Below are 22,973 nucleotides of genomic sequence, written 5' to 3'. Positions count from 1 at the left end.
CATGGTCTGAGAGTCTCTAGGGGCCTTTTGGCAAACTCCAAGCGGGCTGTCATTTGCCTTTAACTGAGGAGCTGCTGCTGTCTGGCCACTCTACCATAAAGGCCTAATTTGGTGGAGTGCTGCAGAGATGGTTGTCCTTCTGGAACGTTCTCTCATCTCCACAGAAGAATTCTGGAGTTCTGTCAGAGTGACCATCAGGTTCTTGGTCACCTCCCTGACCAAGGCCCTTCTCCCGCGATTGCTCAGTTTGGCCGGATGGTCAGCTCTAGGAAGAGTCTTGGTGGTTCCAAACTTCTTCCATTTAACAAAGATGGAGGCAATTGTGTTCCTGTTGACCTTGAATGCTGCAGAAATGTTTTGGTGCCCTTCCCCAGTAGCTTGCTGAGGATTTTTTTTTAAATGTAATCAATTTTAGGTCTGTAACGTAACAACATTTGGAAAAAGTCAAGGGGTCTGAATACTTTCCTAAGACACTGTATATTGGCTCACTATTCAAAAGTAAATGCCTGTTGACCACAGAATGTTCATCACTCAACTGTATTTCTAATCCTCAGCAAAAGGTCAAGGACCTCCACCCATACCTCCCACATCGGGGCCAGGTAAAAGGAGCAGCTTCTCTCCTAAGTTTACCATTCTTTACCTCTCAAAAATCCCTACAACAGGAAATCAGTTTGACAGTTGGCCATTTTAACCACACACAATTATTACAATGATTTTTCCTGCAGATTGGAATGGGAAGTGTGGCTCTTGGATGTCAGACCCGTTCAATGACTACTGCTACCTGTTTAACTACCTGTCCATGAGGAAATGGGCTGATGCACGTGCCGACTGTGTAAACCAGAAAGGGGACCTTCTCAGCATCACCGAGCCCTTTGAGCAGGCCTTCATTCAATGTACAGATGGGTTAAAAAAGTGCTATTAAGCTTCTCAGTTAAAAAAAAAAAAAAAGTATTACAACAATGTTGTTTATTCACAATGGCAATTCAAGTGAATAGTACTCTGATGTGTTGTGTTCATGAACAGCTAAGGTTCAGCTGATTCCTACGGGGGTCTCCGTGTGGATGGGGGGACACGACTCCATTACAGAGGGGGGTTGGGAGTGGACTGATGGCTCTCCTTTCAGATACATCCACTGGAACGCAGGTAATAGTCCTAATGCTTTCAGATACATCAAATCAATTACAATTGTATTTATCACATGCGCCGAATACAACAGGTGTAGACCTTACAGTGGAATGCTTATTTACAATCACTTTTAACCAACAATGCAGTTTTAAGAAAAATGAGAGTTAAGAAAATATTTACTAAATAAACTAGTTAAAAAAAAGTAAGACAATAAAATAACAATAATGAGGCTATATACAGGGGGTACCGGTACCGAGTCAAAGTGCGGGGGTACAGGTTAGTTGAGATAATTGAGGTAATATGTACATGTAGGTAGGGGTAAAGTGTCTATGCATAGATAATAGATAATAAACAGCGAATAACAGCAGTTTAAAAAAGGGGGGTGGGGGGATCAATGCAAATAGTCCGGGTAACCATTTGATTAGCTGTTCAGCAGTCTTATGGCTTATCCACTGAAACGCAGGTAATGCTTCTTTTTTTAAATATTTTTTTGCATGTATTTTAGAGGGGTGACTCCCCCGAGTGGCGAGGTGGTACAAATACCAAGCATCACATTTCTCTACCTCCTCTTTGCCTCACTCAGGCAACCCAGACAACTATGGAGGAGAGGATTGCCTTTCCATGCTTATCAACACCGGCTACTGGAACGATGACAACTGTGATTACAATAGAGGATATATATGCAAGCGCAGAGGTAACCTGGTCCTGGACAGATGGTTGTCTTTTTGAATATTTTCAAATGTTATTTTTAAACCCTACTTCCATGGTTTCTTTCAGGAGACACACCAGTTTCTCCTCCACCCCACGATGGTAAGATAAATGAACCCTGCTCTTATAGATAAATCATTTATTTTACTAGGCAAGTCAGTTAAGAACAAATTCTTATTTTCAATGACGGCCTAGGAACAGTTTGTTTAACTGCCTTGTTCAGGGGCAGAACGACAGATTTTTACTTTGTCAGCTCAGGGATTCAATCTTGCAACCTTTACGGTTACTAGTCCAACGCTCTAACCACTAGGCTACCTGCCGCCCCAATAAACTTGGCGAGGAGGGTTTTGACCTGTAGTAGAGTTAGATAAAACCACGTCGTCCATCAGAACAGCCACATTAGTCAGTGGTAGTTTTAAACTATTTCCCTTGTTCACAGTAATCTCAGATGCCTCTACTGTTAGAAGTGAGTTAGAAAGCTCTCTACCTGGGATGGTCAAGGCTGGAATAAACTGTGGACTATTAATGCTCTTTGTTTACTATTGCCTTTTTAAAATCTGATTTAAGAGTCTGGAGACTCCTTTTTCACTGTCTTTGAAACCTGTTGACCGTGTTTGTACGGGTTGTGATCTCCTGTAGGGTTTGAAACTGCTTACATCTGTGAGGACTCCAGTGCTGTCCTCCACTGTGATACTAACAGTGTCATCAACATTCAGTCAGCTTTCCTTGGCCGCAAGAGTGACAAGATCTGCCCCCACCAGGAAGGAGCTTCAGGTACAGAACAAATTGCTTTTACCTCTGAAACTCAAATAGGTTATAGCTATAAGAGCAACCAACTCCTAATGGTATATTACTAACGCATTGGCTATCCCTATCAGGAACATGCACTGTAGATGGCATCCTGCCTTTGGTACGAAAGGCGTGTGACAACCGACCCTTCTGCTTCTTGTATGCCTATACTGAAACTGACCCCTGCCCTTCAATCTCCAAATACCTGGAAGTGGTGTACAGCTGTGAGCAAAATGGTAGGCAACCAGACCCAACCCCCACCACATCCAACCCCAACCAGACCCTAACCAGACCCAACCCCCACCAGACCCAACCAGACCCTAACCAGACTCAACCAGACCCTAACCAGACCCAACCCCCACCAGACCCAACCAGACCCAACCCCCACCAGACCCAACCAGACCCAACCCCCACCAGACCCAACCAGACCCAACCCCCACCAGACCCAACCAGACCCAACCCCCACCAGACCCAACCAGACCCAACCCCCACCAGACCCTAACCAGACTCAACCAGACCCAACCAGACCCAACCAGACCCAACCCCCACCAGACCCAACCAGACCCAACCCCCACCAGACCCAACCAGACCCTAACCAGACCCAACCCCCACCAGACCCAACCAGACCCTAACCAGACCCAACCCCCACCAGACCCAACCAGACCCAACCCCCACCAGACCCAACCAGACCCAACCCCCACCAGACCCTAACCAGACCCAACCCCCACCATAATGTAAACTCAATTATTTACATTATGTGCCTCTTGTGGTTGTGTTTTGATCTTTCAGTGTGTCTGAGGGGACTGGGTGTGGAGGATGGTAACGTCACTGACGCCATGCTGTCCGCCTCGTCCTCACAGAGTTCACACGGTCCGAACGGAGCTCGTCTGAATGGTGGCTCTTGCTGGATGCCATCAAATCCCTGTACGTTCCACCGGGCACCTCGTCCTTCATCTCACATTTGGTATTTGTGAAAGAATTAGATTTTTCCAGAAATTAACTTCAATCATGTTCATTTCCCTCTCCACTGACATCACCACAGTAAACTCCTGGATCCAGGTGAACCTCGGTGAGGCCAAAAAGATCACAGGTGTTGTGATCCAGGGGTGTCCTACTGCAGATCACTGGGTGACTAAATTCAAGATCCAGCACAGTATGGATGGAAGCAAATGGACTGACTACAAAGACGATGGAGGGGTAAATCACATCAAACATACACGGCCGGCTTCCCAGGTACAGTTTATGCCTAGTCCTAGACTAAAAATCAGTCTAAGACCAGGCTCAATATGTGTCTGGGAAGCCAGCCCACAATTTGTAGGTCTTTGGTCCAATGCCCCATATTGGGATAGCTGGATTATAAACTCCAGATCATAATTGCACTTTGTTCTTCCTATTTGTCCAGGTATTCACAGGCTGTATGGACAGAAACAGTCCAGAGACACAGCTTCTGGGCACTCCTGTCTCTGCCCAGTATGTCAGGATTCTTCCCCAGGAATTCAACGGACAGACTGGTCTTCGCTTTGACATCCTGGGATGTATACCTGAATGTAGGTGAAAACTGTTTTGCTAACCTCTTAGCATTTCTATGTTGAGAAATGTTTTGTGTCCACTCAGAATACAGAGAGAGGTGTTTTCTTTTCACAGATGCTGTGTCCTGTGATGCAAAGCCCAACTTTAACTTTGCAAATGATCGTATGACGTAAGTCCCTGCAACTACTGCCCTCTACTCCAAAATGCCTGCTCAGTTGCCCAGATCCTAACGACTACGCCAAGATCCTGACGACTACTGTGTCAAGTTATTTTGGGTATGGGCTGAGCAGGCAGTGTGAAGTAGAGACAAAATAGGTTTTTAATAAGACATGAATGGAAAATACATGAAGCTAATTTCACATTGTGTATCTTTCAGTGTACACTGCCCAGCAGGATGTGCACAAGTACTATATACTGTTTTTGGCTCTGGCATATATCGTGGGGTGAGTGAATTAAGTGATTTTAACCATCAACTCCCAATGATTCAACAGAAAATGTGGAGTGAGGAATGTGAGGATATTGATGTATGTTGATATGTGCTTGCATTACACGAAGGACTCCGACATCTGTGCAGCTGGTATCCATGCAGGAGTAATCCTGAATGATATCGGAGGAGACTGTACTATGTTGAAAGAACCAGGCCAGAACTTCTACAGCGGCTCCACCAAGAACGGCATCACCTCCAGGCAGTGAGTGTCTCATTATTGCACGATGGTGCACTGTCTACACTAAATTAATTAATTAATTAATTACGAACCAAACCATGCAGCCAATACCAACATAGTAACCTTTGACCTTCAACAGGTATGATGGGAACTATCAAATATCATACCAGTTTGCAGATCAAGGTATGTTAGACTACACCAATGCTCAGACATCAATCAAGTAACCTAAGGACACTAATATGGGCTCCCGAGTGGCGCAGCGGTCTAAGACACTGCATCTCAGTGCTAGAGGCGTCACTACAGACCCTGGTTCGATCCCGGGCTGTATCACAACTGGCTGTGATCGGGAGTCCCATAGGGCGGCGCCCAGCGTCGTCCGGGTTTGGCCGGTGTAGGCCGTCATTGTAAATAGTAATTTGTTCTTAACTGACTTGCCTAGTTAAATTTAAAAAATATGATTGGAATGTTATTGAATGTGCTGTAGGCTACATGCTGTCTCAACTCCTACTTTGCAGAGTTGAGATGCTCGGGGCCTGACTGGTATGAATTTGGAGAGTTCTGCTACAAGCCCTACGGAGATAAAAAGACATGGCATGCAGCCCGTGGAGAGTGCAGGAAGCTGGGAGCTGACCTGGTGTCCATTCAGTCCATGACAGAACAGAGCTGGCTGGAGAGCTACCTTTACATGGGTAAGAGTCCACCGGGTCTCTATGGGAAAGTATGGGTCCGTATGGGAAAGTATGGGTCTCTATGGGTCCGTATGGGGGAACATGAACGCTACTTATTGTTGGAAAGCTTAGCTGACGACTCCTTTTGATGTGTCTTCCTTGTAGCCACCAATGATGTGTGGATTGGGCTGAATGATGTGGGCTTCTCAGGCCTGTTCTCCTGGTCAGACAACCACTGGGTCACTTTCACCTACTGGGCACCAGGAGAACCCAACAACCATCAAGGCTTCAATGAGGACTGTGTGGAGATGTTTTATCAGGTAACACGGTTAGCTTGGGCACACATGCTTAACTCTTAACTATTACCCCATACTCTTATCCTTACTGTTATCGTCACTTTAACCTGACGTTTGTCCAACCAAAATTTTCATGTTCTTTTATTACAGACTGGTAGATGGAATGATGTCCCCTGCACAGAACTGAACACTTATATATGCAAGATGCCCAAAGACCACTACCCGCTTCCCTCAGTCATGCCCACTGTGTACGGATGCACACAGGTGAGTGCTTGTCCTGTTGTACTTGTACTTGCCTATAGCTGTCCCTCTGCAGCACCACATCAGTGTGTGTGTGTGTGTGTGTGTGTGTGTGTCATAGGGCTGGGACGCCTATGGCTATTCCTGTTACTGGATGGAAGAGTCCGCCAGAACCTGGTCAGACGCCAAGGCCTTCTGTGAGCAGCAAAACAGCAAACTGCTACACATTGGGGACATGTGAGTGTGATTACCTCAGCATCTCACAAGATGTGTGTATGTTGTGGCAGATACAGATCATCAGTCTGGTGTATTTCAATCTGTTGGAAACTGGCTGGTCCATTTTTATTTCTTATCCAAAGGGGCCATCACATTCAAGACCAACAAACCTTTAGAATCTTGGCATGCCTCAAGATGTCTATAATGCTGGTCTTTGATTGGTGTTGAATTGTAATATCTGTGATGTCTTTCCCAGTTATGAACAGTCCCACTTCACGGTGAAACTGGCTGGATACACTGGTTTGTGGTGGATCGGACTGAGGGCCGGGGGTGATTCAGGAGGGGTGGATTACATCTGGGATAATGGAGCACCTCTCACCTTCACACACTGGGATCGAAACCAGCCAGGTACAGTCATTTTACACCCGTTAACGAATCTGAAGTATTTTCATGTTAGTATATCAGTTGAATTGTTTACCATTGTCTTTGTGATACTCCAGATAACAATGCGGGAACCTGCGTTGGCATGACTACGGGCCTTACTGGTGGGTTCTGGGATGACAAGCCATGCACTGACGTGTTCCCATTCGTGTGTGAGACACCAAGGCCTGACATCACCCCGCCCACTAAACCTCCAACTCCTCCCCCTTCATCGGACTGTGCGGACGGTTGGACGGCTGAGCGTCACTTCAGGAACTGCTACAGGGTAAAGATACAGACTAGCTTCATCTGAACTGTTACAGGGTAAAGATACAGACTAGCTTCATCTGAACTGCTACAGGGTAAAGATACAGACTAGCTTCATCTGAACTGCTACAGGGTAAAGATACAGACTAGCTTCATCTGAACTGCTACAGGGTAAAGATACAGACTAGCTTCATCTGAACTGCTACAGGGTAAAGATACAGACTAGCTTCATCTGAACTGCTACAGGGTAAAGATACAGACTAGCTTCATCTGAACTGCTACAGGGTAAAGATACAGACTAGCTTCATCTGAACTGCTACAGGGTAAAGATACAGACTAGCTTCATCTGAACTGCTACAGGGTAAAGATACAGACTAGCTTCATCTGAACTGTTACAGCGTAAAGATATAGACTAGCTTCATCTGAACTGATACACTGTAAAGATACAGACTAGCTTCATCTGAACTGATACACTGTAAAGATACAGACTAGCTTCATCTGAACTGCTACAGGGTAAAGATACAGACTAGCTTCATCTGAACTGTTACAGCGTAAAGATAAAGACTAGCTTCATCTGAACTGCTACAGGGTAAAGATACAGACTAGCTTCATCTGAACTGATACAGGGTAAAGATACAGACTAGCTTCATCTGAACTGATACAGGGTAAAGATACAGACTAGCTTCATCTGAACTGTTACAGCGTAAAGATATAGACTAGCTTCATCTGAACTGCTACAGGGTAAAGATACAGACTAGCTTCATCTGAACTGTTACAGCGTAAAGATACAGACTAGCTTCATCTGAACTGCTACAGGGTAAAGATACAGACTAGCTTCATCTGAACTGTTACAGCGTAAAGATACAGACTAGCTTCATCTGAACTGCTACAGGGTAAAGATACAGACTAGCTTCATCTGAACTGTTACAGCGTAAAGATACAGACTAGCTTCATCTGAACTGTTACAGCGTAAAGATACAGACTAGCTTCATCTGAACTGCTACAGGGTAAAGATACAGACTAGCTTCATCTGAACTGTTACAGCGTAAAGATACAGACTAGCTTCATCTGAACTGATACACTGTAAAGATACAGACTAGCTTCATCTGAACTGTTACAGCGTAAAGATACAGACTAGCTTCATCTGAACTGCTACAGGGTAAAGATACAGACTAGCTTCATCTGAACTGTTACAGCGTAAAGATACAGACTAGCTTCATCTGAACTGATACACTGTAAAGATACAGACTAGCTTAATCTGAACTGTTACACTGTAAAGATACAGACTAGCTTCATCTGAACTGTTACACTGTAAAGATACAGACTAGCTTCATCTGAACTGTTACAGCGTAAAGATATAGACTAGCTTCATCTGAACTGATACACTGTAAAGATACAGACTAGCTTCATCTGAACTGTTACACTGTAAAGATACAGACTAGCTTCATCTGAACTGATACACTGTAAAGATACAGACTAGCTTAATCTGAACTGCTACAGGGTAAAGATACAGACTAGCTTCATCTGAACTGTTACAGCGTAAAGATACAGACCAGCTTCATCTGAACTGATACACTGTAAAGATACAGACTAGCTTCATCTGAACTGTTACAGCGTAAAGATATAGACTAGCTTCATCTGAACTGATACAGCGTAAAGATACAGACTAGTTTCATCTGAACTGTTACAGCGTAAAGATACAGACTAGCTTCATCTGAACTGCTACAGCGTAAAGATATAGACTAGCTTCATCTGAACTGATACACTGTAAAGATACAGACTAGCTTCATCTGAACTGATACACTGTAAAGATACAGACTAGCTTCATCTGAACTGATACACTGTAAAGATACAGACTAGCTTCATCTGAACTGTTACAGCGTAAAGATACAGACTAGCTTCATCTGAACTGTTACACTGTAAAGATACAGACTAGCTTCATCTGAACTGATACACTGTAAAGATACAGACTAGCTTCATCTGAACTGTTACAGCGTAAAGATACAGACTAGCTTCATCTGAACTGATACACTGTAAAGATACAGACTAGCTTCATCTGAACTGTTACAGCGTAAAGATATAGACTAGCTTCATCTGAACTGTTACAGCGTAAAGATATAGACTAGCTTCATCTGAACTGATACACTGTAAAGATACAGACTAGCTTCATCTGAACTGCTACAGGGTAAAGATATAGACTAGCTTCATCTGAACTGATACACTGTAAAGATACAGACTAGCTTCATCTGAACTGTTACAGCGTAAAGATACAGACTAGCTTCCTCTGAACTGCTACAGGGTAAAGATACAGACTAGCTTCATCTGAACTGTTACAGCGTAAAGATACAGACTAGCTTCATCTGAACTGATACACTGTAAAGATACAGACTAGCTTAATCTGAACTGTTACACTGTAAAGATACAGACTAGCTTCATCTGAACTGCTACAGCGTAAAGATATAGACTAGCTTCATCTGAACTGATACACTGTAAAGATACAGACTAGCTTCATCTGAACTGATACACTGTAAAGATACAGACTAGCTTCATCTGAACTGATACACTGTAAAGATACAGACTAGCTTCATCTGAACTGTTACAGCGTAAAGATACAGACTAGCTTCATCTGAACTGTTACAGCGTAAAGATACAGACTAGCTTCATCTGAACTGCTACAGTGTAAAGATATAGACTAGCTTCATCTGAACTGATACAGGGTAAAGATATAGACTAGCTTCATCTGAACTGCTGAACTAGTACAGGGTAAAGATACAGACTAGCTTCATCTGAACTGCTGAACTAGTACAGGATAAAGACACAGACTAGCTTCATCTGAACTGCTGAACTAGTACAGGATAAAGATACAGACTAGCTTCATCTGAACTGATACAGGGTAAAGATACAGACTAGCTTCATCTGAACTAGTACAGGGTAAAGATACAGACTAGCTTCAGCTGAACTAATACAGGGTAAAGATACAGACTAGCTTCATCTGAACTGCTGAACTAGTACAGGGTAAAGATACAGACTAGCTTCAGCTGAACTAATACAGGGTAAAGACACAGACTAGCTTCATCTGAACTGCTGAACTAATACAGGGTAAAGACACAGACTAGTTTCATCTGAACTGCTGAACTAGTACAGGGTAAAGATACAGACTAGCTTCATCTGAACTAGTACAGGGTAAAGAGCCTCAAACACTATATGAACTGAAGAAACAACAACATAGCGTTATCTGAAGTTCTACAGGTTGAATCTGGAAGTGTTTGTTGTAGCTCTTCATGGTGGACTTCTCCAAGAAGAAGAGCTGGTCCGCAGCCCGTGAAGACTGTACCTCCAGGGGGGCAGACCTTGTCAGTATCCATAACATGGAGGAAGAGAACTTCCTGTCCACGTACACCATGGGGAAGACCAAGTGGATCGGTCTGAAACACAACCCTACAGATGGAGGTTACCACTGGAGTGACGCTACTCCTGTGAGCCACACCAACTGGGGACACGGGGAGCCCAACAACCACGAGGGTCGTGAGGACTGTGTAGAGATGGTGAGCAACACAAATGGAACGTCCTCTTGGTGGAACGATCTCAACTGTGATGCCCATCAGGACTGGGTCTGCATGATCTCCAAAGGGAAGAAACCCATCATACCTCCAGTGCCCCCTCCTCCTGTTCCAGGTAGCCAGCTTAGTGCACCTCTGATCGCACTGTTAAACCATAAGATAGCACCATAGAGTCGTGATCATTGATTTGTTCCCGGGAAGTTTCTATGACCTGTATGACCCCTGAGAAATGGCTTGTATCTTTTCCAGCACCTGACTGCGGTACCAACGCTGTCTGGAGGAAGAACAATGGCATCTGCTACTACTACAATGACACCGACATAGTAGACTTCCAGACAGCTATGTCCCGCTGCTACGATGAGAAGGCTCAACTGGTCTCCATCTTAAACAAAGATGAACAGGAGTACATCAACACGATGGTGTGATATGCTTGTCCAAGCAGACCCTTTTTTTTTGTTTGTTTTTTTGTTTATCGGTTGTGCAGATGTTACAAAAAATCTCAGTGGGCGGCTCCTCTCGGTAACGTTTCTTGACATTGCAGATTGGGACGGGACGGGCTGAATCATCATGGATTGGAATGTATGTGTTTGGGATCGCAGCAGACCAATACCAGTATGTATTTTTTTTTGTATTGATACTACCCATACTGTTGTATAATATGGTGTGGGACATTGTCAAGACTGCTAACCACCTATCTCTGTTCCCCTACCCAGGTGGGTGGACTGGTCCCCTGTCACATATGTTTTCTGGGGTCCGGGAGAGCCTAATAATGCCAATGGGGAGGAACAGTGTGTCCAGATGAACAGACATCAAGGTACTGATGTAAACAGGTTGAACCTTCTGTAGAGAAAAAATAGAATAAAAATAGAAATAAAAAATATTAAACACCCATCCAACAATTTTGGTCGCATATTTTGCTGTACAACCTGACATTACGGTGCCTACAACAGGAATCAACCAGATAATAATGATTAGTCTTCGTTGTACTGTTGTTTTCGAGTGCCTTAGAGATAAAAGTGCGCACATATTCGTTACTGTTGTTGTTTCATCATTACTACAGCGATAAACGGATTGTCAGGTTAAAAGATACTGTATGACCCATATACCTACCGACTCAATGTTTTCTTTTTTTCCTATCGTGAATTGTCTATACGTTCGTTAACCATTTCGCAGGCTGTACCAAAACCTCTCGCGGGAATTTGTTGACATCTTGTTCAGTCATGTAAATTCATTAGCTAGCTAGCAAACTTAATTAGCAGCATATCCAAACATTTGAGGAAAGAAAGGAAAAGGGATACTTCTTCAGAAGATTAATAATCATATCATTGCAGTGAACTTGACGCTCTTAAAGAGACAGTGTAGAATTTTCAATGGGATGCATCTCAAAACACGATGTAGAAACCTACTATTCCACAAATGACTGGAATGTCAATGACAGGTTTTTGTATCAACATTTTAGATTTTTATAAGAAACAATGACTTTTTACAGGGTTAAGGCACGAAAGTAGCTAAAACTATATAGGCCCAATATAGGCTGTATCTCAATCAATGTAAAAATCTTATTTTCTGGTGCTTTTATGTTGTGCTCCTAACTTTTATGTTGTGCTCCTAACTTTTTCATTTTGGGAGCACCATTTAACCACTGAAAATTGTTAATTTAGAGCCCTGCATCCAACATATTCTGCATCTTGTGTCTCGTAGGTAATTGGAATGATGTCAACTGCGCCCGTACCAATGCAGGTTACCTGTGTAAGAAATACCCTGGTGAAGACCACACTCCTCCTCCTCCCACCCAACCCTGGACGGGATACTGCCCAGCGGGTACGGCAGACACATCCCCATTAATACTACAGGTGCTGATTTGTGAAATGATCCCCCAAAACACTAGTAGTAACCAGTGTCTTTGTCTGTTCTAGGATGGATGCTGTTCCGAAACAAGTGCTTCATGTTCCAAGGGCACAAGCACGGGATGAAAGCCAACTGGGACTCTGCTCGGAGTTGGTGCCAAAGTAAAGGAGCAGAATTAGCTGTCATCGACAATCAATATGAGAACGGTAAGCTACAGAAGAAACTCTTAGCTTCAGAGATCCAGTCGATCAAAGTTCAAATCAAGTTTATTTTATAAAGCCCTTCGTACATCAGCTAATATCTCGAAGTGCTGTACAGAAACCCAGCCTAAAACCCCAAACAGCAAGCAATGCAGGTGTAGAAGCACGTTCCTTTGACTTTTTCCCCACGGTGGTTTTATATTTGAATGGCCTCTGTTCTCCAGACTTTGTGTCCAGCTATCTAAGGGATCTGAAGCTGCCAACATGGATTGGCTTGACAGACAGCCTGGTGGAGGGAGGGTTTGGCTGGAGTGATGGTGTGAGTCCAGTGTTGTACACCAACTGGGCCGACAAGGAACCCAACAACAATGGAGGACGGGTGAGAATCATGCACAGTTCCAACATACTTCAGATGAGGGGTTTTTGAAGGTCACCATGAATGTCAAAGATTCTAAGGTTTTTCAACTCATAGACTGGATCGGTTTAAAATGAGATAATAAGCTACAAGTTTCACAAAGATTAGACTTTGACCTATTTCCTCCCCCAGGAGCACTGCACCGCCATTACCCATAACCACTTGGTGAGTGGACGCTGGAATGATGACTTGTGCACCGAGGAACATAGCTGGGTCTGCTCCATGAAGAAATGTTAGCGCTGACTTTTTAAAAAACAAAACTTTTTTTTGCACACAACTCACTCTTTGTAGCTTAATGATTTTGTGACTTTTTGTTAAAAGTTCTATCATTTAATTCTGACAGCAAGTAGTATGGCTCCGCCAGCTCCAACCCAAAACCCCTGCCCCTCTGGTTACGTCTCCTGGTATAAGAACTGCTACAAGCTGGTGGAGGAGCCGAAGACGTGGGAGGCAGCTCAGGTGGCCTGTGAGCATGAAGGTGGTAACTTGGCCAGCGTAGACATGAGCTACGACCAGGCCTTTGTGGCCGGGGCTATACTCCAGGGCAAAGCAGACGCATGGATTGGACTAAGACGCAAGGTACTTGCCCAATCCTCTTTTATAGAATTGAACTGGCATTAATCACAACAAAGATCATTTGAAGTTGTCATTTCTTTGATTACAGTGGACAGGGTGCTCTTGGTTGATGGTTTGTTGTATCTGCAGGATGATAGCAGTTCATATAAATGGACAGACGGCTGGACAGTGTTCTTCACTCACTGGGGACCTGGGGAGCCTAGTAACCACAAAGCAGAGGGCTGTGTGAGCATGCATGCAGACCCTATCTTCCACGGAACATGGAACGACACCGATTGTAATTCTGCTAAGGCCTACATCTGCAAGACCTCCTCGGGTAGGAGCTACAGAAAGGATTCACATCCCATGACTCATTCCACATTTTGTTGTGTTACAGTCTGAATTTAAAAAATTGACGAAATATTTTTTTTTAATCTCACCCATCTACACACAATACTCCATAATGACAAAGTGAAAACATGTTTTTAGAAATGTTTGCGAATTTATTGAAAATGAAATACAGAAATATCTAATTTACATAAGTATTCACACCCCTCTGTCAATACATGTTAGAATCACCTTTGGCAGTGATTACATCTGTGAATCTTTCTGAGTAAGTCTCTAAGAGCTTTGCACACCTGGATTGTACAATATTATCACATTATTCTTAAAGAATTCTTCAAGCTCTGTCAAGTTGGTTGTTGATCACTGGTAGACAGCCATTTTCAAGTCTTGCCATAGATTTTCAAGGTGATTTAAATCAAAACTGTAACTAGGCCGCTAAGGAACATTCAGTGTTGTCTTGGTAAACGACTCCAGTGTATATTTGGCCTTGTTATTGTCCTGCTGAAAGGTGAATTTGTCTCCCAGTGTCTGTTGGAAAGAATGAAACAAAGTTTTCCACTAGGATTTTGCCTGTGCTTAGCTCTATTTCGTTTATTTATATCTATTTTTTCCCCCCCTAGTCCTTGCCGATGACAAGCATACCCATAGCATGATGCAGCCACCACCATGATTGAAAATATGAAGAGTGGTACTCAGTAATGTGTTTTGTTAGGTTTGCCCCAAACATAACGCTTTGTATTAGGACATCAAGCTAATTTATTTGCCTTTTTTTTCAGTTTTCCTTTAGTGCCTTATTGCAAACAGGATGCATGTTTTAGAATATTTTTTATTTAAACATTTTCTTCATTTGTAAAATTTTCTTAAAAGAGAATTCCACTTTGATATTATGGGGTATTGTGCATAGGCCAGTGACACAAAATATATATTTTTTTAAAGTCGGAAGGCACTTGACATCTCCACTGCAGCATAACCCCCTAAGGTCGATGTCCACACCCCCAGGGACATCTGATTTGCATAACAAACAAAAAATCCCCATTTAAAATCTGTCTCTCAATCCACCGCATCCCCCGATGTTGCACTTCTGCATCTGCGGTGAAAGGTGACAGAACTAGAGAGGTGTTTGTCAGACCATGAGACATCCCGAAAAAGATGAAACTCTCACGAACACAGTGGTGTTCTCCGTTTTATTCTACGACCCCCCACAATCGTTTTGGGACCCGTCTGAATTTGGTGCAGCCGATCTGCCAACTTCTGTCTGAAGCTTCCTGAAGAGTTTGGGATACACACTAATATGTTTAGTTGCAAAAATAAGGGGTTAGATAATTGTAAAAAAATAAGAAGAAGAAGAAATACAAAAGTTTCCTGATCTTTCTTATATCTCTGAGATATTGGACAAACACTTCAGAACAAACTTCCTTTAGATTATGTTTTGGGGACTATCTGTTGTTCAATGTAGTGAACCTGTTATTCATTGCGTTTGTATGGGCTCATAGCAGTAAGGGCAAATAAAATGTTTAATCAAAAAAAAAAATATATATTTTTGGGATTCTTCAAGGGGTCTTAAAATTCTAAATTAAATAGAAAATGTATCCTTGGTATGACCTTCTTAAAACAATTCCATATAGCTTAGTAGAATCCCCTCCCCCGGCTTAGACAGGGCTTAGACTCTTATGGCATAAGCAGACTAATTTAACTAGCCCACTCTTGACAAGTGTACTATATTTTCCACAAGTTACCATAATTGCAGTTTCAAAATGTCACCTGTTAAAATACTAAATGTTTATATTCCTCTCTCCTCAGAGTCTCCTCCTCCAACCCCAGCCCCTGGAGATGGGAAATGCCTTCTTGGCTGGGTTCCCTATGGTCGCTACTGCTACTTTGTATACAACGGGCCCCAGGGATTCTCCTGGCCAGAGGCCAGACACTACTGCCAGATAGTGAGAGGAGACCTGGTGTCCATCCACAGTAGAGCAGAGGTGGAGTTCATCACGAAAATGAATTACACCAGAGAACACAACGTCTGGATCGGCCTGACCAGGGACAACAACTGTAAGTGGGTCGTTCCACAAAACCGTGCCTTTTGCACACTTTCTTTATTTGAAGTAGAAATAAAAACCTGTTATATTAACTGAAGTGCCCTTTAAAATAGACCCATGGAGAATTCAATATATCAGATTTTTTAATATGAATAAAGTCTCGCTAAAATGCCAAAATTCAGCATTTTTACAGGTCCCTCTACCAGCCCTGTGTCACTTCTAGGAAGATTTCAACCCACTTAATCCAATAATTTCTCTAATGTTAAGACCTAGTTATTGTGTTGCTTTGACAAAGTCATTTCTGGAGATGATTATTTATTTAATGTGATTAGTGATTCATTTACATCTGTCACTCATTTTTAAGGACAACCCTGTTACGTGACCTGAACTCTCATTTTAATGTGGTGAAACTATTCTTTTAAATATTTGGTTCAATAGAAACATTAAACATCTAATAGTTAAATCATAGTGTAAAAGCAGGTGAGATGCTTCTACTCTTTTTTTGCCATGTTCTGGTGTTTTGTGGTGAAAAACTGAGCGGGTCGAGTATAACACGTCAACCCCGTTACCCATAGATAGACAGGCTAGAAATGTTTGAGCAATTAAATTTTTTGGTGAAGCTTGCATTCAATTGCCAATCCCTGTTGCACACAACCAGCTTCCATTCCCCCTGTCACGAGAGGATTTATGGCTGATTTAAGATGACAGAGTTACGTTCAACCGTGTTACTTCTGGAAAAATTGTTTTTTATTAAGTTGAACATGTGCTCTTCATTACAGACTTTTAAACCAAGTTACACTTCTCAAAAGGCATCAAATTGGTGGAACGACCCAAGTCCCATTGTGCACTGACCTTTTACCGTATGGTTTTCTCACCTAAGTGTCTAACATTATACTAATATTTATAACTGTTTCCAGTTGGCTGGAGTTGGACAGACATGCAGGCCTTGGCTTTCCTAAACTGGGCACCTAACGAGCCCAACGAAGCCTTCCACCAAGGAGACGTGGGAAGAGAGAACTGTGTCGAGATGTACCCTGACGGCCAATGGAATGATAACAACTGTGTGCAGAAGAGAGGATATGCCTGTCGCCACCGCCAATGTGAGTACTCAGTATAACTGATACAGACAGGCGCAGGGTCCATCGATGCAGTATTTTCAGATGTAAATGCCACTGTTATTTCTCCTGCAGACTACACCACAGATGGCGGTGGTATAGTCATTCCCACTGATGCTCCCGAGGCTAGCAGTAAGTTTGCTATACTAGTTGCAACATTGAAAAAATAAACATAGATCGTTCCCGAAACCATAGATCATAAAAATATTCATAAATATTTTGTCCTTTGTTAAACAGGTGCAGGACTGATAGCTGGGGCTGTGATTGGGGCCATTGTTGTCTTCACCTTGATATTTGGACTGCTATATTACGTCTTCAGCATCAGAGGAGTCAAGCTGAGTGACGTCAGCTTCCCAACAAGAACGGGAAGGAGCGTTGATGTGGTAAGTGAAGCTTATGCTTAAGAAACCACGGTTGCTATAAAAGATGTACATGATGGTAACAGAGCACCAGAGAGGAACTAGCACTTAGCTGTAAACAAAGCAAATAACAACAGGGATAATAGACATCCTTGCCTAGTTCCTCTTATCTATATTTGAGATAAGGGGCGATGTTCATGTGAGGAGGTTTACAGGGATTCATGAACACTCTCCAAATGTTGAAATTTAAGAATCTTCCCTCAAATGACACGATTTGTTCTTATATTGCAGCCTGCTTTTAACAACCCCAACTTTGGAGGAGAATCGGAAACATGAAACATGGGATTTGGATCAGTTTTTGTATATTTGTAATGAACCATGATTGCCACAGTTTCTCTTGTAAGAAATCACCATGTCAATAACTTAGGTCTGTTTAAATAAAGCATTAATACAACAATCTCTAAGAACTGTTTTTGAGACATACATTTTTGAGAGAATATATTTTCTATTAATCTCTTTAATTCTTATAAATCAGTCGGCAACATATAATATTTTAATTTCAAATGTTTATACTTTTTTAGGTTGATGCTTGTCTGTGGTAGTATATACAGTGAGGGAAAAAAGTATTTGATCCCCTGCTGATTTTATACGTTTGCCCACTGACAAAGAAATGATCAGTCTATAATTTTAATGGTAGGTTTATTTGAACAGTGAGAGACAGAATATCAACAAAAAATTCCAGAAAAACGCATGTCAAAAATGTTATGAATTGATTTGCATTTTAATGAGGGAAATAAGTATTTGACCCCTCTGCAAAACATGACTTAGTACTTGGTGGCAAAACCCTTGTTGGCAATCACAGAGGTCAGACGTTTCTTGTAGTTGGCCACCAGGTTTACACACATCTCAGGAGGGATTTTGTCCCACTCCTCTTTGCAGATCTTCTTCAAGTCATTAAGGTTTCGAGGCTGACGTTTGGCAACTCGAACCTTCAGCTCCCTCCACAGATTTTCTATGGGATTAAGGTCTGGAGACTGGCTAGGCCACTCCAGGACCTTAATGTGCTTCTTCTTGAGCCACTCCTTTGTTGCCTTGGCCGTGTGTTTTGGGTCATTGTCATGCTGGAATACCCATCCACGACCCATTTTCAATACCCTGGCTGAGGGAAGGAGGTTTTCACCCAAGATTTGACGGTACATGGCCCCGTCCATCGTCCCTTTGATGCGGTGAAGTTGTCCTGTCCCTTTAGCAGGAAAACACCCCCAAAGCATAATGTTTCCACCTCCATGTTTGACGGTGGGGATGGTTTCTTGGGGTCATAGGCAGCATTCCTCCTCCTCCAAACACGGCAAGTTGGGTTGATGCCAAAGAACTCCATTTTGGTCTCATCTGACCACAACACGTTCACCCAGTTGTCCTCTGAATCATTCAGATGTTCATTGGCAAACTTCAGACGGGCATGTATATGTGCTTTCTTGAGCAGGGGGACCTTGCGGGCGCTGCAGGATTTCAGTCCTTCACGGCATAGTGTGTTACCAATTGTTTTCTTGATGACTATGGTCCCAGCTGCCTTGAGATCATTGACAAGATCCTCCTGTGTAGTTCTGGGCTGATTCCTCACCGTTCTCATGATCATTGCAACTCCACGAGGTGAGATCTTGCATGGAGCCCCAGGCTGAGGGAGATTGACAGTTCTTTTGTGTTTCTTCCATTTGCGAATGATCACAGAAACTGTTGTCACCTTCTCACCAAGCTGCTTGGCGATGGTCTTGTAGCCCATTCCAGCCTTGTGTAGGTCTACAATCTTGTCCCTGACATCCTTGGAGAGCTCTTTGGTCTTGGCCATGGTGGAGAGTTTGGAATCTGATTGATTGATTGCTTCTGTGGACAGGTATCTTTTATACAGGTAAGAAACTGAGATTAGGAGCACTCCCTTTAAGAGTGTGCTCCTAATCTCCGTTCCTTACCTGTATGAAAGACACCTGGGAGCCAGAAATCTTTTTGATTGAGAAGGGGTCAAATACTTATTTCCCTCATTAAAATGCAAATCAATTTATAACATTTTTGACATGCATTTTTCTGGATATTTTTGTTGTTATTCTGTCTCTCACTGTTCAAATAAACCTACCATTAAAATTATAGACTGATAATTTCTTTGTCAGTGGGCAAACGTACAAAATCAGCAGGGGATCAAATACTTTTTTCCCTCACTGTATCGCACTACATTAGTAATAAAATCACTTTTCTGAATACCAAAGAAACTGGGCTACAACGACCACCGTAGATTTAATATATCTGCCAAATGGTCAAGCTATTTTACGATAATGTATGGAATATTATTATTTACTGTTGTATTTAATGTATTGATAATGCACTATTTTCTAAAAGAGGTTTGAATAAAAAAAAATGATTTTTTTTAATACTATTTCTAAGTGCCGGAGACCTTTCAAATGTGTCTGAAAATATCGTAGTTATATTTCCCCCTGATTTACTTTTGTTATTTTAAACCTTTATTTAACTAGGCAAGTCAGTTAAGAACAAATTCTTATTTTCAATGACGGCCTAGGAACAGTGGGTTAACTGCCTTGTTCAGGGGCAGAACGACAGATGTGTACCTTGTCAGCTCGGGGATTTGATCTTGCAACCTTTCGGTTACAAGTCCAACGCTCTAACCACTAGGCTAACTGCCGCCCCGAATATATCATCTGATTTTACTTTTGTTTTATAAATGTTTTGTTATCATTTCACCTCATAATTCAGTTTGCTTGTGTTAGACTGCTATTTCACAGTCCCCAAGTCCAGAACAGACTGTGGGAGGCACACAGTACTACATAGAGCCATGACTACATGGAACTCTATTCCACATTAAGTAACTGATTTTAATAGAGAAAGTACAAAATGTTTTGTAAATTCATACACTGTATGCTGTAGCTTGTGTTGTGTTTTTATTAATAGTTTGAATGTTTTTAAAGTACACTACGTGGCCAAACTTATGTGGACACCCTTCAAATTAGTGGATTTGACTATTTCAGCCACACCCGTTGCTGATAAGGTGTATAAAATCAAGCACACAGCCATGCTATCTCCATAGACAAGCATTGGCAGTATAACAGCCTTACTGAAGAGCTCAGTGACATTCAACGTGGCACCGTCATAGGATGCCACCCTTCCAGCAAGTCAGTTCGTCACATTTATGCCCTGCTAGAGCTTCGCCAGGTCAACTGTAAGTGCTGTTATTGTGAAGTGAAAATATCTAGGAGCAGCAACAGCTCAGCTGTGAAGTGGTAGGCCACACAAGCTCAAGGATCGGGACCGCCGAGTGCTGAAGCACGTAAAAATCGTCTGTGCTCGGTTGGAGCACTCACTACCTAGTTTCAAACGGCCTCTGGAAGCAACGTCAGCACAAGAACTGTTGGTCGGGAGCTTCATAAAATTGGTTTCCATGGCCGAGCAGCCATGCGCAATGCCAAGCTTCGGTTGGAGTGGTGTAAAGGTTGCCGCCATTGGACTCTGGAGCAGTGGAAACACATTCTCTGGATTTGTTGAATCCCACTTCACCATCTGGCAGTCTGACGGACGAATCCAGTAGAATGCTACCTGCCCAAATGCATAGTGCCAACTGTAAAGTTTGGTGGAGGAGGAATAATGGTCTGGGGCTGTTTTTCATGATTCGGGCTAAACCCCTTAGTTCCAGTGAACAGAAATCTTAATGCTACAGAATAAAATGACATTGTAGACGATTCTGTACTTCCAACTTTGTGGTAACAGTTTGGGGAAGCCCCTTTCCTGTTGCAGCATGACAATGCCCCATGTAGTGTATTTGTGGATTCTGGGATTAATTTATTTTCTACCTGATACCTTTCATCAAGGTTTTCGATTTAGTTTTTTTTGTAAAAGGTCAAGGTAAATTAATCCATGAAAATAATATAATTTAATGTGTCTTAAATTACATTTACATTTACATTTAAGTCATTTACCCAATTACCCAATTTTCATGAATTTGATGATATAAGCTTGAAGCCCATTCAAAAACAGTACGAGACTTGAACCAGGAAGAAGACTTTCATAGGGTATATAACGTTACCCAGGACCTTCTAATTACCAGGACCTTCTAATTAGCAGGTTTTATATGGGTGGAGTTTTGGCTTGCCAGGTGACATCACTAGACAGTATTAATGAATAGACCAATAACAAGGAGAGTTCCAAACTAGAGGGCAGCATTCCAGAAAGAACTTTCGGATGAAAATGTATTTTTCTCCTGCAAATGATTTAGAAGGCGATTGTCTTCCTGCTTTGTATGCGTTAGCTTACCTGTTGTATTAAACACTCCTCTTTCTGACATTATTCACACACTCTCAGCATTCGCTGCTTCAAGTTCAGTAGCCCACCGCTCCTCTCCTAGTTAGAGATATACAGTACATTCGGAAAATATTCAGACCCCTCGACTTTTTCCACATTTTGTTAAGTTACAGCCTTATTCTAAAATGGACTAAATAAAAAAATGGCCTCATCAATCTACACACAATACCCCATAATGACAAAGCAAAAACAGGTTTTTAGAATTTTTTGCAAATGTATGTACAAATAAAATACAGAAATACCTTATTTACATAAGTAAATGCTACATAAGTATATGCTATGAGACTCGAAATTGAGCTCAGGTGCATCCTGTTTCCATTGATCATCCCTGTTTCTACAACTTGATTGGAGTCCACCCACAGTTGACAATGCAAGGCAGAGCAAAATCCAAGCCATGAGGTTGAAGGAATTGTCCATATAGCTCTGAGACAGGATTGTGTCGAGGCACAGATCTAGAGAAGGGTTCCAAAACATTTCTGCTGCATTGAAGGTCCTCAAGAACACAGTGGCCTCCATCAACCTCTACAGGATCGGTGAGTCCCCCACTGGATGGTTGAGCTAACGTAGGCTAATGTGATTAGCATGATGTTGTAAGTAACAAGAACAATTCCCAGGACATAGACATATCTGATATTGGCAGAAAGCTTCAATTCTTGTTAATCTAACTACACTGTCCAATTTACAGTAGCTTTTACAGTGAAATAGAGGAAGAGGAACACCTATGTGAGAATGCTGTTCATCGACTACAGCTCAGCATTTAACACCATAGTACCCTCCATATTCGACCCTGGGTCTCGACCCCGCCCTGTGCAACTGGGTCCTGGACTTCCTGACGGGCCGCCCCCCAGGTGGTGAAGATAGGAAACAACACCTCCACTTCGCTGATCCTCAACACAGGGGCCCCACAAGGGTGCGTGCTTAGCCGCCTCCTGTACTCCCTGTTCACCCATGACTGCGTGGCCACGCACGCCTCCAACTCAATCATCAAGTTTGCAGATGACACAACAGTAGTAGGCCTGATTACAAACAATGACGATACAGCCGACAGGGAGGAGGTGAGGACCTTGGGGGTGTGGTGCCAGGAAAATAACGTCTCACTCAATGTCGACAAAACAAGCGAGTTGATTGTGGACTTCAGGAAACAGCAGAGGGAGCACGCCCCTATCCACATTGACGGGACAGCAGTGGAGCAGGTGGAAAGCTTCAAGTTCCTCGGCGTACACGTCACTGCCGATCTGAAATGGTCCACCCACACAG

At 42.7% G+C, this 22,973-nt stretch overlaps 1 protein-coding gene across 1 annotated transcript in view; it reads left to right on the top strand.

Annotated features, from left to right (window-relative positions):
• The window catches only part of LOC139567656 (lymphocyte antigen 75), a 35,655-nt gene extending 17,845 nt beyond the window's left edge, over window positions 1-17,810 (top strand). The window contains exons 16-50 of the mRNA XM_071389054.1: window positions 555-599; window positions 726-893; window positions 1,024-1,143; window positions 1,709-1,819; window positions 1,903-1,935; window positions 2,473-2,607; window positions 2,712-2,858; window positions 3,412-3,546; window positions 3,665-3,819; window positions 4,025-4,169; window positions 4,267-4,321; window positions 4,529-4,595; window positions 4,708-4,841; window positions 4,957-5,000; window positions 5,333-5,506; window positions 5,651-5,805; window positions 5,932-6,045; window positions 6,143-6,258; window positions 6,494-6,645; window positions 6,738-6,943; window positions 10,200-10,599; window positions 10,734-10,903; window positions 11,026-11,096; window positions 11,198-11,298; window positions 12,186-12,305; window positions 12,401-12,538; window positions 12,757-12,911; window positions 13,080-13,179; window positions 13,291-13,526; window positions 13,653-13,839; window positions 15,648-15,896; window positions 16,801-16,983; window positions 17,074-17,130; window positions 17,236-17,381; window positions 17,649-17,810. Of these exons, the coding sequence (XP_071245155.1) occupies window positions 555-599; window positions 726-893; window positions 1,024-1,143; window positions 1,709-1,819; window positions 1,903-1,935; window positions 2,473-2,607; window positions 2,712-2,858; window positions 3,412-3,546; window positions 3,665-3,819; window positions 4,025-4,169; window positions 4,267-4,321; window positions 4,529-4,595; window positions 4,708-4,841; window positions 4,957-5,000; window positions 5,333-5,506; window positions 5,651-5,805; window positions 5,932-6,045; window positions 6,143-6,258; window positions 6,494-6,645; window positions 6,738-6,943; window positions 10,200-10,599; window positions 10,734-10,903; window positions 11,026-11,096; window positions 11,198-11,298; window positions 12,186-12,305; window positions 12,401-12,538; window positions 12,757-12,911; window positions 13,080-13,179; window positions 13,291-13,526; window positions 13,653-13,839; window positions 15,648-15,896; window positions 16,801-16,983; window positions 17,074-17,130; window positions 17,236-17,381; window positions 17,649-17,693 (4,769 nt within the window). The 3' untranslated portion in view covers window positions 17,694-17,810. The remainder of the gene's footprint in view (window positions 1-554; window positions 600-725; window positions 894-1,023; window positions 1,144-1,708; window positions 1,820-1,902; window positions 1,936-2,472; window positions 2,608-2,711; window positions 2,859-3,411; window positions 3,547-3,664; window positions 3,820-4,024; window positions 4,170-4,266; window positions 4,322-4,528; window positions 4,596-4,707; window positions 4,842-4,956; window positions 5,001-5,332; window positions 5,507-5,650; window positions 5,806-5,931; window positions 6,046-6,142; window positions 6,259-6,493; window positions 6,646-6,737; window positions 6,944-10,199; window positions 10,600-10,733; window positions 10,904-11,025; window positions 11,097-11,197; window positions 11,299-12,185; window positions 12,306-12,400; window positions 12,539-12,756; window positions 12,912-13,079; window positions 13,180-13,290; window positions 13,527-13,652; window positions 13,840-15,647; window positions 15,897-16,800; window positions 16,984-17,073; window positions 17,131-17,235; window positions 17,382-17,648) is intronic.
• The last annotated feature ends 5,163 nt before the right edge of the window (window positions 17,811-22,973 follow it).

Source organism: Salvelinus alpinus, chromosome 1 (assembly GCF_045679555.1).
Source record: "Salvelinus alpinus chromosome 1, SLU_Salpinus.1, whole genome shotgun sequence".
NCBI lineage: Eukaryota > Metazoa > Chordata > Actinopteri > Salmoniformes > Salmonidae > Salvelinus > Salvelinus alpinus.
The sequence above is the reverse complement of the archived record's forward strand: the minus strand, read 5'-3'. Positions and strand labels throughout refer to the sequence as shown.